Genomic DNA, 13,869 nt, shown 5'->3' with positions numbered 1-13,869 from the left:
GGGCTGCACATCACCAGAATGCATCACCCTGGGGTGCATTAAGTGGTCACCGGAGGGTCCGGGGGCCGCCTCCCATTGTCTTGTTAGAAGGTAAACCTTCGGTCCAGTCTGAGTTCCTGAGCATTCTGGAGAAGGCATTCACCGAGGATATCCCTGTACTTTGCCACATTCATCTTTCCCTTGATTGTAGCCAGTCGTTCTGTCCCTGCAGCTGCAAAACAGCCCGACAGCATGATGCTGTAAGATGGGAAATCCAGGGTCCATGGCATTTTTTTGCTTTTGTATTTCGTGAAGGTCCCGTTCCTGAGTCAAATGTATAAAATAATTTTCTGTTGGAGGCTGAGACTTCTCACATCATCCTCCATGGGGAGCTGGGGGCTTCTCCCACCAGTTTCTGAGTCTGCTGCTCTGCAGCTTGGCACCTGGCTTTTCAACTCAACTTCCCTTAACCCGTTCTCTTTTCTTTTATTATTTTTTTTTCTGTAACATTTGTACCATTTTAACATACCATATTTACATACATCTACTGGTATTAATACATTGGATACTGTTCATACTTGTAACCTCTATTGTGCCATGCCTCTTTATGTCCAGGTAACATCAGATGGATTGTTTTAATACAGTACATGCATGCGTCTTTTTTACAATGTTACCACCACCATGCTTCACTGTTGGGACTGTATTGGACAGGTGATGAGTAGTGGCCAAATTAGAATTAAGGCCAAAAATTTCTATCTTGGTCTCATCAGACCAGAGAATCTTATTCTCACCACCTTGGAGTCCTTCAGGTGTTTTTTAGCAAACTCCATGCGGGATTCCACGTGTCTTGCACTGAGGAAAGGCATCCGTAAGGCCACTCTGCCAAAGCCCCGACTGGTGGAGGGCTACAGTGACGGTTGACGTTCTACAACTTTCTTCCATCTCTCGACTGCATCTCTGGAGCTTAGCCACAGTGATCTTTGGGTTCTTCTTTACCTCTCTCACCAAGGCTCTTCTCCCCTGATAGTTCAGTTTGGCCGGAAGGCCAGCTCTAGGAAGGGTTTTGGTCATCCCAAATTTCTTCCATTTAAGGATTATTGAGGTCACTGTGCTCTAAAGAACCTTAAGTGCAGCAATTTCTTTTGTAACCATGGCAAGATCTTGCCACAATTCTGTCTCTGAACTCTTCAGGCAGTTCATCTGACCTCATGATTCTCATTTGCTCTGACATGCATTGTTAGCTCTTATATAGACAGGTTTGTGGCTTTCCTAATCAAGTCCAATCAGTATAATCAAACACAGCTGGTCTCAAATGAAGGTGAGGAACGCACTTGAGTTAAATATATGAGTGTCACAGTAAAGGGTCTGAATACTTAGGACCATGTGATCTTTGTTTTTGGGGTGCTTTGTGTACATTGAGAAGTGAAAAAAACAACTTTAAAATTTTTTAAAAAAATGGCAAATTCCTGCAATGTTACAAAGAGGGAGACTAAATGCTTTTTGATCCCAATGTACATAATTGATTATTACGGCGGTGCAGGGCAGGGAGGACACAAACACGCACATTCATTACCAAAACAGATTGCAGAGAAAGAGATCAAATCTACACAAATCTGTTACCCAGACATCTTATGAATTCTAATATAATATTGTTTTCCATCTGAAGCCTTTTGCAACTAGGAGATCATTCATATGAGATCATTCCATTTATTCTACCTTTATCTTCATCATGTCTGTCACTCAGATTTTCCTTTCCTTCCCGCCAGGTGATCACATATTTTGCAGGTCAGGTGTTTGACCCCAATGAGGAGGATGCAGGTCGAGTGTCATTTGCAGCGGACTACCTTAGAGGCGACGCCTCGTTGCTGATCAGTGACCTCTCACTCACTGACACCGGAGAGTACACTTGCAAGGTCAAGAACGGAGGGAAGTACCACTGGAGCACAGTCAACCTCATAGTGCTGGGTGAGTGTGGAGCCTGGAGCCTGGTGTTAATTAACTTCTCTCATGGGCCACAGTGCAATAAGAGACAAACTGGTGCCCAGAAATAGCACAGGGATATTTCCCTCTGGTGTCCTGGAGTGCTGTATGTTCAGTTGAAATGTCACCATCCTTGTTATTTTACTTTATGTTGAACTTGTGCAAGAGAACTTCGAATTTTGTCTGGTAATTTTCTTTCAGAGGCTGAAAAATTCATAGTCAATATTGAACAGAAGGCTTCGTGGCACTATGATAAACTCATGGATTTTCTTGATCAAACAACCAACTTGTTGCTTTCCACATAGCCCAAAGCATCATTGTGCATTTTGACAACTTGATACCTTGAAATATGACATCATGGACTAGCTGCTGTATGAACATTGAAAATGTATGTATATTAACTGTATATTGCTGCTACAGCCAAAAATCTTACTTTCCTACATTGATGACTTACTCCAAAATAAAACTTCAACCACAGCCCTAATCATCTAATGAGCAGCTTCTGGTTGTCCCTCGAACACGCTTAAAAAAGTGATAGGGCTTTTGCAGCTATAGCTCCTTTAACACTGTTCATCAAACTCTCTATTATTATCAGCTTTTAAAAAACAGCTGAAAACATATCTTTGCGCACAGGCATTCTGAGTTCTAATTTATTATTATTATTGTTGTTGTTTTTTACTTCATTTTAATTATTTTCTTGTTTTTTTCTTTTGTTGTTCACTAATGTCCTCAGTGTATTATTCAGTGTATTATTACTACGTCTGTACAGCACATAGGTGAACCGTTCTCTGTTTTTGAAACTGTGCTTTAAAAGATAAATTTATTATTCTAATTAGTATTTAAAAAAGAATACTAATGGGTAAACTGTTTTGAGAGCAAAGTTAAAATACGGAAAACATACTATAACATTTAACATAATTTCACTCTTTTTCCATTAATTGCTTGGTCCTACTCAGGGTTGTCCTACACTGGGCCATCTTAATTTAGCCATACCTGTTAATCTGAATAATTCTGTGAAATGATTTCTGTGTCCATGTGTAACTGTGTTTACATGCAGGATATTCATCATCATCTATTATGTTCATTGTGTAGGCGATGCAAAATAAAGGCTGAATTGCAGTAATGGAAATGTAATTAAATCGTATCAAGGAATTGCATGGGAACACGCTCCAGCTGTTGCTTACTTTAACAGTCTACATAAAGACGTTTAAGTAGAGCATCACAGATTTGCACGTACATTTGAACAAATTGCCAGCAGCTTTGCAACAACAGTTTCGATCTTGAGAGACAAACATTAGCATTTGTCTTGTTCAACACAGAGATAATGGCTTGGCAGGGAACCCAAAGGCTGCCACTGTAGTGCGGCATAAGTGATCCTGACACAGACACAAGATGTAAGGGCCCTGGCATCACCCCCCAGCCCCATAATTGCATCCCTCAGTGAAGAGGCAGATTTCCCCCACTCAGCAGAACTAGGGGAGCAGTGCAGATGTGTGTGTGTTGGTGTTGGTGGATGTGGGAGGAAGAGTGGAGGTCTACAGACTGTCAAAGTTAAACATGCTAACAGGCTCTCACAGTCTCTGTTTTTCCCTCCTTGTTATTTGTAATAAAATCACTGCACACATGGTAATATATTGTGCCTTAGCATATATTGTGCTTTAGCATATAAAAATAACAGTTTAGATCAGTACCAAGGACATCATTAACAAAAATATGATAGTCTCTATCCAGATATATCCAGTGGTCTGCATGTCCCGTTGGAGGTGCCACTTGTCATTCTTACATAAGAACACACTCATAGATGATGAGCCAGGATAGGGCAGACCATACATCTGCCTTGGGGTGGTCATAAAAGGACACATGTTAAAATAAAAAATGATAGGACAGATCAGTCATCGCCGTCATTTCCTGATGAGCCATCACCATGTCAGAGGCCTGCTCTGTGGAACTGATTTGGCTGTGTACACAAAATTGATGGCGGTTGCTGTGTGGCTAAAAAAATTACCCTCTCACTGATGAAATGAATCGTTTAATAAATTATTATAAAAATTTGCAGTGTAATGGTGATAATACATTATCAGGTATGGGGTTTATTGTCCATGTTTCACTGGCAGTGCAAGATGCTTTAGGGTCATTTGTACTGCATCTTGTGACAAAGTGTCACTGCTCACCTGCAGTGAAGCCCTCGAAGCCACGTTGCTTGATGGAGGGACGCCTCCTGGAGGGCAGCGATGTGAAGATGAGCTGTAAATCCTCTGATGGATCGGACCCCATTCTCTACAAGTGGGAGAGAGTGCTGGACAAGGCAAAATATGGGGGAAAGCTGCCCCCATTGGCACTGATCGGTAAGATGTCTTCCATTCCTAACTTCCCTAATCAGCCTAACTGAAATGAGCCTAAAACAAGCTAAGTGACTGGATTACATATCTGTTCTCATATCTGGCGTAGTGATGAGATACCTCACCATCTATATTTTTCCACAAAAACAGGGCAATCCTGGTGGCTAATTCTTGTGATAACGCATAATCATTTATCATTTCTTTACATTTACATGTACAGGATTTGTCAGCACAACTTACATACAGTAAGTGCTTTAAAATGTCTATCATAAAAATCCCTCATTTTAAATACCACTAGAACTCAGAACACAACCTTTTTTTTTTGTTTTGTTTTATTAGAAATATAGGTAAGAGGCCTGTTTTTTCTTTATTTTCATGACCGTTTACATTGGTAGATTCACACTGAAGGCATCAATACTATGAATGAACACATGTGGAGTTATATACTTAAAAAAAGGTGAAATAACTGAAAACATGTTTTATATTCTAGTTTCTTCAAAAAAGCCACCCTCTGATTACTGCTTTGCACACTCTTGCCTCTTGAGCTTCAAGGGGTCGTCACCTGAAATGGTTTTCCAAATTTCTTGAAGGAGTTCCCAGAGGTGTAGCACATGTTGGCCCCTTTGCCTTCACTCTATAGTCCAGATCACACCAAACCATCTCGATAGGGTTCAGGTCCAGTGACTGTGGAGGCCAGGTCTCCACTGCCATTCTACCAAATGTAAATGGTCATGAAAATAAAGAAAACACATTGAATGAGAACGTGTGTCCAAACTTTTGGCCTGCACTGTATATAGTTTTTTAATGTATAGATTTGCGATTTGGTCTGATAATATTTATTATCTTAATTCCAATAAGAAAAAAAATATATTATAATATATTACATTAATATATTAACAATTAAACATTGTTTAAGCATTTCATCATTTAAAAATTTAAGCTTGGTCAAAGTACAAAAGTTTGTATAGTAATGTATAAAGAAATAGAAGAATAAAAAAAATCTTGTAGCTAAAACCAGGATATTTATTTCAAAATGGACAGAAATAGTCATTAGTAGGCAAAGGGGTCATGTCTTAAGATCCAGGGCATCTCAGAGCTGCTCGATGGCAGTTAAGGTCAGGGGAGAAGGGATGCCAGGGTAGCATCTGCCAACTAGCATAACAACGGTGACCATAGCAACCTATTCTTTATCATGGAAAAAATAAACTATCATGTTTACATTTACATTTATGGTATTTATCAGATGCTCTTATCCAGAGCGACTTCAGTAGTTACAGGGACAGTCCCCCTGGAGCAATTTTAGGGTTAAGTGTCTTGCTCAGGGACACAATGGTAGTAAGTGGGATTTGAACCTGTGACTCTGTAGTCTTCTGGTTCATAGGCAAGTGTGTTACCCACTAGGCTACTACCATCCCATGTTCCAAGAAGCATGCATTGAGAGCATGTGAGAGAAGGACTGTTGGGATTTGAACTCTATGGGCAGGTCTTCACCACGTTTTTTAATTCTGGGAAATATCATGAATAATTTTTTTCTGTTAATGTATATTGCCATTTTTACAGATAAAAAAATACACGTGTAAATATGGAATTCAGAACAAGGTGCTGAACATTGATGCACAAAGTGATACCTAATTTCATACTAGCAGTTGTCACATAACTAATATTCTGAGGCGGAATTTCTTTGAGGTGAGGGTGAAAAATAACTTACTACCTAGTCAGTTAGAAGTGAATACAAGCAACTGCAGTCAGAAGACTGCAGATCCTCTGTGTTTCTGCACACTTTGAGAACTGGTCAAAAGGATTTATCCCCAGATGGCCCACTGCTCCTCTTTTGATGCAGTCTTAAGGCACTGAGCCACTTTTGTCTTTTGTACCTGTGTGTAATAATGAACCTTTAAACATGTATGTACATGTGTGTATTTCCCCAGGTTTAATATTTTAATGGAAAGCCAATCAAGAAATATTTAATGATCTGTGACATATTTATTGAACGAAAGCCAATACATTTCAATTGAAACCTGAAATATATACAATAAAAGTCAATATATATAAATGGAATCCTGCAATATATTCAATGAGTATATATAAATACACATAGGGGGAAATAGTTATTTGATCTGTTTATATTTTCAATATTTATTTGAACAGAGAGAGAGGACAAATTATGCATTTCAGAAAAGCTTTAAAATAGTTTTATCCCCTATCAGCAAGATTTCTCTCTCCGAGACATTGCTGACATTGATTAATTCTCAACTTACCTGTATCAAAGACACCAGTCCATAGAAGCAATAATTTTATCCAGATTGTCTTGTCTGCAATTCTGCACCATAATTAAGACCAAAGAGTTTTCCAAGGATGTCAGGGACATGATTGTGGACCTACAGAAGGCTGGAATGGGCTACAAAATGATAACCAAATAGCTGGGTGAAAAGGTGAGATCACAGTTGGTGTGATTATTCACAAATGGATGAACTATAAAATAACTGTCAGTACCCCTTGGTCTGGAGTAGTTTCAATGATAATGAGAACAGTGTGGAACCAGCCCAAAACTATTCAATGAGCTCAAAGCAGCTGGGAACATAGTCACAGTCAATCAAAACAGTTGGTAACACACATTGCTATAAAGGGCTATAATCCTGCAGCCCGCAAGGTCCCCCTGCTCAAGAAAGCTCCTGTACAGTTTACCACTGAACATCTAAATGATTCAGAGGAGGACTGGGTGAAAATGTTGTGGTCAGATGAGATGAAAATCAAGCTCTTTGGCATCAATTCAACTCGCCTTGTTTGGAGGAGGAATGCTGCCTGTGACTCCCAAGAACACCATCCACACAGTGGAAACATCATGCTCTTTTCTGCCAAGAGGACAGCACCGCATCAAAGGGAGGATGGACGAGGCCATGTACTATCAAATCTTGGGGGAAAACCTCATTCCCTGGAAAGACATTGAAAATGGGTTGTGGGTGGGTATTCCAATATGAAAATGATCCAAAACTTGCAATCAAGGCAACAAAGGAGTGGCTCAAGAAGGAGCAGATTTAAGGTCTTGAAGTGGCCTAGTCAGTGTCCAGACCTTAATCCCGCAGAAAATCTTGAGATATGTGCAAACCGTGTGACCAACAAGAAACGTCTGACCTCTGTGATTTTGCAAAAACAGCACAGCACAGCACGGTAAGTGCGGTAATGCAAAATACTGGATTGGAACTTACCACTGTTACCACCAACATGACACACAGGCACAGACACTGTTCCTAATACTCACGGGAGGGGCTTTGGGGGTGGAGCCATTGTGGATTTGACACTACACTACAAAAATGTCCTTTGAAATTCCTTTACGAAAATGTTCAGTTTATCAAATGTAACCTTGGATCCATTATTTACCTGAGCATATATACATGTAATGACTGTATTTGTATTTCTTTGCTGTGTAAGATGACATTTTGGGAAAGGAAATAGAGGTTCAGAAGTTTAGAAGACAGAATCAAGCAAGCGTTAATGTTGTGGCTGATACAGATATAATTTGAGTGCCAGGAGCAATGTAAACCATTTAAATAGCAGTTCATGGATTTGCATGTCATAGATAGTATGGGTCTTTCCTTCACATTATCCTTGACTTGTGTTTGTACTTGCTGCTCCACCATCAATGCTTCTTTTTTGCTCCTCTGACAGTGGAACTGAGAAGATTTCTCTGAAGGGTCAAATTTGCTTTCAGAGGCTATAGAAGAGCACTTCAAACATGGCCATACAGAACAGGAAGTGGCTGATGCATGAGTGCCAGTGCCATTCATAACCTTTGGAAATCTAATACTGGTAGAGAATGTAATGCTTGATCCCTGTGTTATAGATTTGAAGAACCCTGAGATTGTGACCCTGAAGAACCTGACCAAGGAGAGCGCGGGTGTCTATAAATGCACAGCCAGCAACGATGTTGGGGAGGAGAGTTGCATTGTGGAGGTCAAGTTGCACTGTGAGTCACAGCGTTTTCTAAGCAGCAGGGCTGGGAACGTGCTCTTAGTGAACATGCATGTACACACACACACATACACACATTCCTTTAGTCCCGTTCAGATGAATGATGCACACAGACAGCTAGGCCTGAACAAGTCAACACTGCACTAAGCAAAGTGATTCATCAGTTCCATTTAAAATACAAATATTAAAAATAAATAAATAGTTAGCTCCGTAGTTCATTTTTATTATTTTCACTGATTCAGTTTTATTAACTAATAAATAACTTTAATAAATCTTCTGACAACTCATTGAAAGTATAATTAAATTCAATAAAATAGATTTATTAGGAAATAATCCAATGAACGAGAGAAAATATTAAACATGTCTCTGTTACTCTGGAGCTCCGGTGGTTCTGGTACATTTTACTGTGAGATTCCTTGCTTTACATATCAAATCTTGCATTGTTACTCTGGAGCTCTGGTTGTTCTGGTACATGGTACTGTGAGGTTTCCTTCACATATCTGAATATGAATTGTTACTCTGGAGCTCCGGTGGTATTGGTACATGATACTGTGACATGGTTTGATTTACGTGTCTCTGAATATGAACTGTTACTCTGGAGCTTCAGTGATATTTCTACATGGTACTGTGATGAAATCACTGACCATGTGCATGCTGTGTAAATTCTGTAGGGCAGCCAATCAACGTTATAGATTACTGACATTTATTTCTTTAAAATCCAGACTACCTTATTTTTTTCATTAATTTTATGATCCAGTTGAATGCACATTCTGACTGCTACACTGACAACCCTGCCTGACTGGTGTTTCAGGCAGGGTGCAGGTTTGCCAGTGTGTAAGATCCACAGATTGATTGAAATACTTGTGTGTCAGGCATGTGTGCGTGAGCTGCATGAGTATATTTCCTGAAAGGAGGACACTGTGACAGGCTGCTGTCCCTATGGTTGAGTAGGCATTCTGACTACCAATACCAATGAGCTTTTTGGTGTCGTGGTCCAAGGTTCAAGGCCAAATGGAGTGTTCTCTCCATTCGCTCCAGGCTCATACACAGCACTACACAAGATACAAGTCGGATATTATCTATAAATCAATTTGCATTATACATTTAAAAACTTTCACAAATGTGTGTGTATATTATTCACATCAGCGCAAATGAAATATCAACATTATTATTGACCCTCATTCACATGTCCTCATACATCATGCATGGGGATTTTAAAATAATTACATTTGAGTCATGGTCAAAAATAAGGGGAGTACCAGGTGGGACTAACGAATTTAGCCTAAATATGGCACGTCCCAGCTACTACAGTGGACAACTAGAAAACACATCAACACAAATAACTTTCAACATTTGAATCCTAAGAGCAGATTGATTTTAACTTTTTGGGGGCATATGTAACATTATTCTAATTTCTAAATACTGTAATATAAACACAGATACTTTACTTTTGTCTTCTGGATATGTAACACTGTATCCCATTACATTTTAACACTGTTGCCATTCCTTCGCAGATGTTCACGGCATGGGTGTGGTAGCGGGGGCTGTAGTTGGCGTGTCCTTTGGGGTCCTCCTCATCGTTCTCATCATCTGGCTGGTGTTCCGCAAGAAAGAAAAGAAAAAATATGAAGAAGAGGAGGCTCCTAATGAAATCAGGTGCATACGATCTCTGTCAGGAGCACAAAAGAAATGAGCTGGACCACACTGATAATAACTAGGAAAGACAGATGGCCCACCACCACTGTGCTATCCATCCAAGGCATCAAGGAATGCTGATTACATACTTGCTCTAAGTTATGCCCACAAACACCAACATCTTAAAGTAGCCCTTGATGTTCTCTCCTTAAAACTAAGTGTCCTTGTGTTTGCTTTATTTGTGAGTGTCAGGATGAATTATGCAAGTTCAGAGGATGACACAACATCAATAATGCAGACTCCTGAGGAAAGGGTGGTGAGAAAGGAGCAGACAAATACGTCTCTCCTGTTTCCACAGTTGCCGTAACTTGCGGCACATTGAGCCAGGTCACAGCTATTTAAAAAAGATGACAGGGTTTCATCTATAAACCATAATCCTCCTGAATTAAAACTGTTCTGATGGCATCAAGGCATCTTTTAAAAACATTATGACAGTGGAGGGGGTCTGCGTTCAAACTCTGACAACAGTTTCGCTTACGTGTTCCAGGGAGGATGCTGAAGCCCCAAAGGCCAAGCTGGTGAAGCCGAACTCCATCTCCTCGTCGCGCTCCGGCAGCTCACGCTCCGGTGCGTCCTCCACCCAGTCCATGGTCCACAACACCACCCCCCGAGGACCCAAGCCACACCTGCCTGCGGTGGCAGCTCTCAGGGAAAACAGACAGCAGTCGCCAACAGCCTACAACCACGTGGTTCCCAAAACTCTGGAACATAGCAGCCCCAAGCCCAGCCCACCAAAACCCAGCCCCCCAAAGCTCAGTCCTGGAAACCTGACCAGAATGGGTGCCACGCCTGTCATGATCCCTGCCCAGACCAAGGCATTCCAGACTGTGTAGGATGAGGTGATGCTCACATGAGGCGATGCTCTCAAACAGGAAGTGTGTGAACTAAGTCAATCCATGCTGGAGACTCAAGGCCTAATGCAGCATCAAGTCAAAAATACGGACTGAGTGAACAAGCTGATGGAATGTCTCTTTCCAGTAGGAGACAACATGTTTCCCTCTCCTGAATGCACAATGAAAAGTTTATTTTTATTTATTTATTTTGTGATGACACTACTGGTGATGTGCACACCATAGTAGACCAATACCCCTTTTTTATGGTAAAAATTTAGTTGACAGCAGTGTGGGGGTTGCCATGTGTTCTGCGGCAGACGCTTTCACTAAACGTCTCTTCAGAGACACCCTGTCTACCTGGCCACATATTTCCTTGGTGCTTTAGGTCCAAGGAGACAGCTATGAGGAAAACAAGAAAAAAAGACAACCAAAAGCATCCCTTTTTTTCTGCCTCCATGAGGTTCTGTACCTGCCTTTCCCTATCCCTGGCCTATCAGCATCTCCCAGGCTGCACTGTATGCATTGTATCCCACATCCCAGTGCCAGTATTCCTGCCAACCTCAGGTTCTGGGACAAGCAGAAAGCAGAGAGGGTACATACAGAAGCTGAAAATGTCCTCTAACAGACCTTCCAGATGTAGCAGAGTCAACCCAAAGGCGATAAACCTGGCAACATGAGCATGTTAATATGAACCTCTTCACAATGTTTCCTGTGTGTTGGGCTTTGTGTGAACTAAAGCTACTCTCCCTGTATTTTAATGTTCTGCGTCTACACCATTATCCATGTTTCATTCTTTGACAGGTTTTTTTTTACCCTGTTTTATAATATGTTATTGTTGTGTTGCATATTCTCTTTGCCACATACTATGAATGAACTTTCCCTGTTCACTTCAGTATCTCAGTGATGAGCCACATAGTTTTATTTTTGCTCTATTTTGATGATGTCAATGGTTTAAACGTTTATAATGAATAAACAAAAGCTATGAATGTTGACTTGGATTGATAGTATGCATCTTATTTAAGTGCAGGAAGGATTATGTGTTCCAAAAAATGTTCATGAACACATCAGTCGTTATGATATAGATATGGAACTGTTCTTTTTGAAGAGTGCCTTCTGTTAAGTCACCAAAATAGATATTATTCTGAAATGGCTCAGTAAATTTTATATTAAAATGGCACCGATTTGTCCTTTTGTTCCATTGATGATCCATTACTTGTGTCTATGATGCAGACTGCAATTGATACCATATCTTTGGGTTTCTGCAATTCAGCCTATGGCCTACCTTTTGATTTACAACTCTTATTGCATATAGTTAATAACAGTACTGGGGCTCATTCATTATTGTTCGAAAGTAATTACATTTCCAGAGTAACTTGGCCCGTTTCCATTAGATATGTAAAAATGATTTGTCCTCACGTGATCACAGGGCCCGTTACAACAGAGCAATGCTTCTACAAAACAGTGGTTGTTATTTTTGTTCCATCAAAATGCATTTGATAGATTAAATGCCAAGTAGCATTAGGAGTGAATCACTGTGAGATGCCCACAAGGACATTGCAGAGTATTCCTTCTAGATAACCCAGGAAAGGAGCTCTGCAGAGGGAGAGGATCACTTAAGGGACAGCCAGACACCATGCCTGGCATTAGCTGCATTGTCTGAAAGTCCATAAGAGGCCAGTGGATGACAGACTTCATCAAAAGGCATCTGAAATTAACAAATAAATCCATAATAATATAAGATAATATCTTAAAATAAGGGACCATTTGATTGTGAGGGAATTTTGTTTTCTTTATGCATGGTCCAAGATATTTTTTTTACAATCCTCTATGTTGAGCCAGTCTGTATCATTTCTGGTCTTTTTTCAGATCAGGTTGGAAGATTACTTATAGAAACATGGTATTTCCATTTACAGGACAAAGGAATATGACAAAGTTTTAAATATTTGGTACCCAATTTGAAATATTATGCATATTGAAACAAAAGGGAAAGTGATGGAACTGCATGATACTATAAATAAAGGTGAATCAATTGTTTTGCCTCAATACTTATATAAAATATCAGTAGCATTGCAGTGTGCACAAAATGTGGACTTTCTTTATTCTGTAAATAGGTATGATTTTTAATTTACTTTGCCTTATGTTTTGGTTTAAATGACATGTATTGAAGCTCTTTACTCTTTATCAGGACAGTGTAAATTCTATTCTAAGCCAGTTTGTTTGGATGTATTTTAGAGGAGACTGATGATATGGTCTTTAAAGGGAATGAGAAGAGACTGTTTCCAACAGTCACTACTTTTAATGGTTTGAATTTTTTTCATCTAAATATGTACATATGCTATATGTGTTAAAATAATATGTAAATTTGTACAGGACCTGAAATATTCTCCTTTGGTTTATAATAAAGTATTCATTGGCAAGTCAACAACAATGGCTTTTTTTCAATTTAAATAATATAATACACTAATACACTGTTTTCTTGAAATGATCCAATTTTTCTTTGTTCCATATCAGTAACAAAAAGTTGTGAGCCACTACACAAGATATTATTAATTCATCTAAGCCCCACTTTCAAAAACGCATGCAGTACAATCAATAGTTTTTCTGGTAAAGTCCACAACATTTCAAAGGATAATGAGAAGCACTGGCCACTCTAAAGAGGAAAAGAGTCTTTCTGTTATTTGGAGTCATAATCCCTTAGTTTTGAAATTTGCTCACACAGACTATGAAATCTTGTTCTAAATCCTCCCACTTATGTCTTGCATCATTATCATGCTCTATAAAACCAAATTCAATGTGGAATGCTAGCTGTGAATTTTGTGCTGGTTGCTTGAACCCTACCCACGTTTATTAAGGTCGCACCACGTCCATAGAGGCATGAGTACAACATCATCTTGAGACTCAGCCTGCCCATTCATATATCAGCAACCTGCAGCAGTGATAAAAAAAAAACTGTCTATAATGTACATAATGCTCTACAGTTTAGTGTTTAAATGTAGTACAGTGATGAAAACAAATGCTGTTTAGTACTTGGGGGGCAGTGGTGGCCTAGCGGTTAAGGAAGCGGCCCCGTAATC

General features: G+C 39.8%; 1 protein-coding gene across 1 annotated transcript in view; it reads left to right on the top strand.

Moving 5' to 3' along the window:
• The window catches only part of clmpa (CXADR like membrane protein a), a 56,941-nt gene extending 43,724 nt beyond the window's left edge, over positions 1 to 13,217 (top strand). The window contains exons 3-7 of the mRNA XM_028984805.1: positions 1,746 to 1,944; positions 4,137 to 4,304; positions 8,140 to 8,262; positions 9,782 to 9,923; positions 10,450 to 13,217. Coding sequence (XP_028840638.1) covers positions 1,746 to 1,944; positions 4,137 to 4,304; positions 8,140 to 8,262; positions 9,782 to 9,923; positions 10,450 to 10,795 — 978 coding nt within the window. The 3' untranslated portion in view covers positions 10,796 to 13,217. The remainder of the gene's footprint in view (positions 1 to 1,745; positions 1,945 to 4,136; positions 4,305 to 8,139; positions 8,263 to 9,781; positions 9,924 to 10,449) is intronic.
• Positions 13,218 to 13,869: the final 652 nt, after the last annotated feature.

The sequence above is a fragment of the Denticeps clupeoides genome, chromosome 6 (assembly GCF_900700375.1).
Source record: "Denticeps clupeoides chromosome 6, fDenClu1.1, whole genome shotgun sequence".
Classification (NCBI taxonomy): Eukaryota; Metazoa; Chordata; class Actinopteri; order Clupeiformes; family Denticipitidae; genus Denticeps; species Denticeps clupeoides.
The sequence above is the reverse complement of the archived record's forward strand: the minus strand, read 5'-3'. Positions and strand labels throughout refer to the sequence as shown.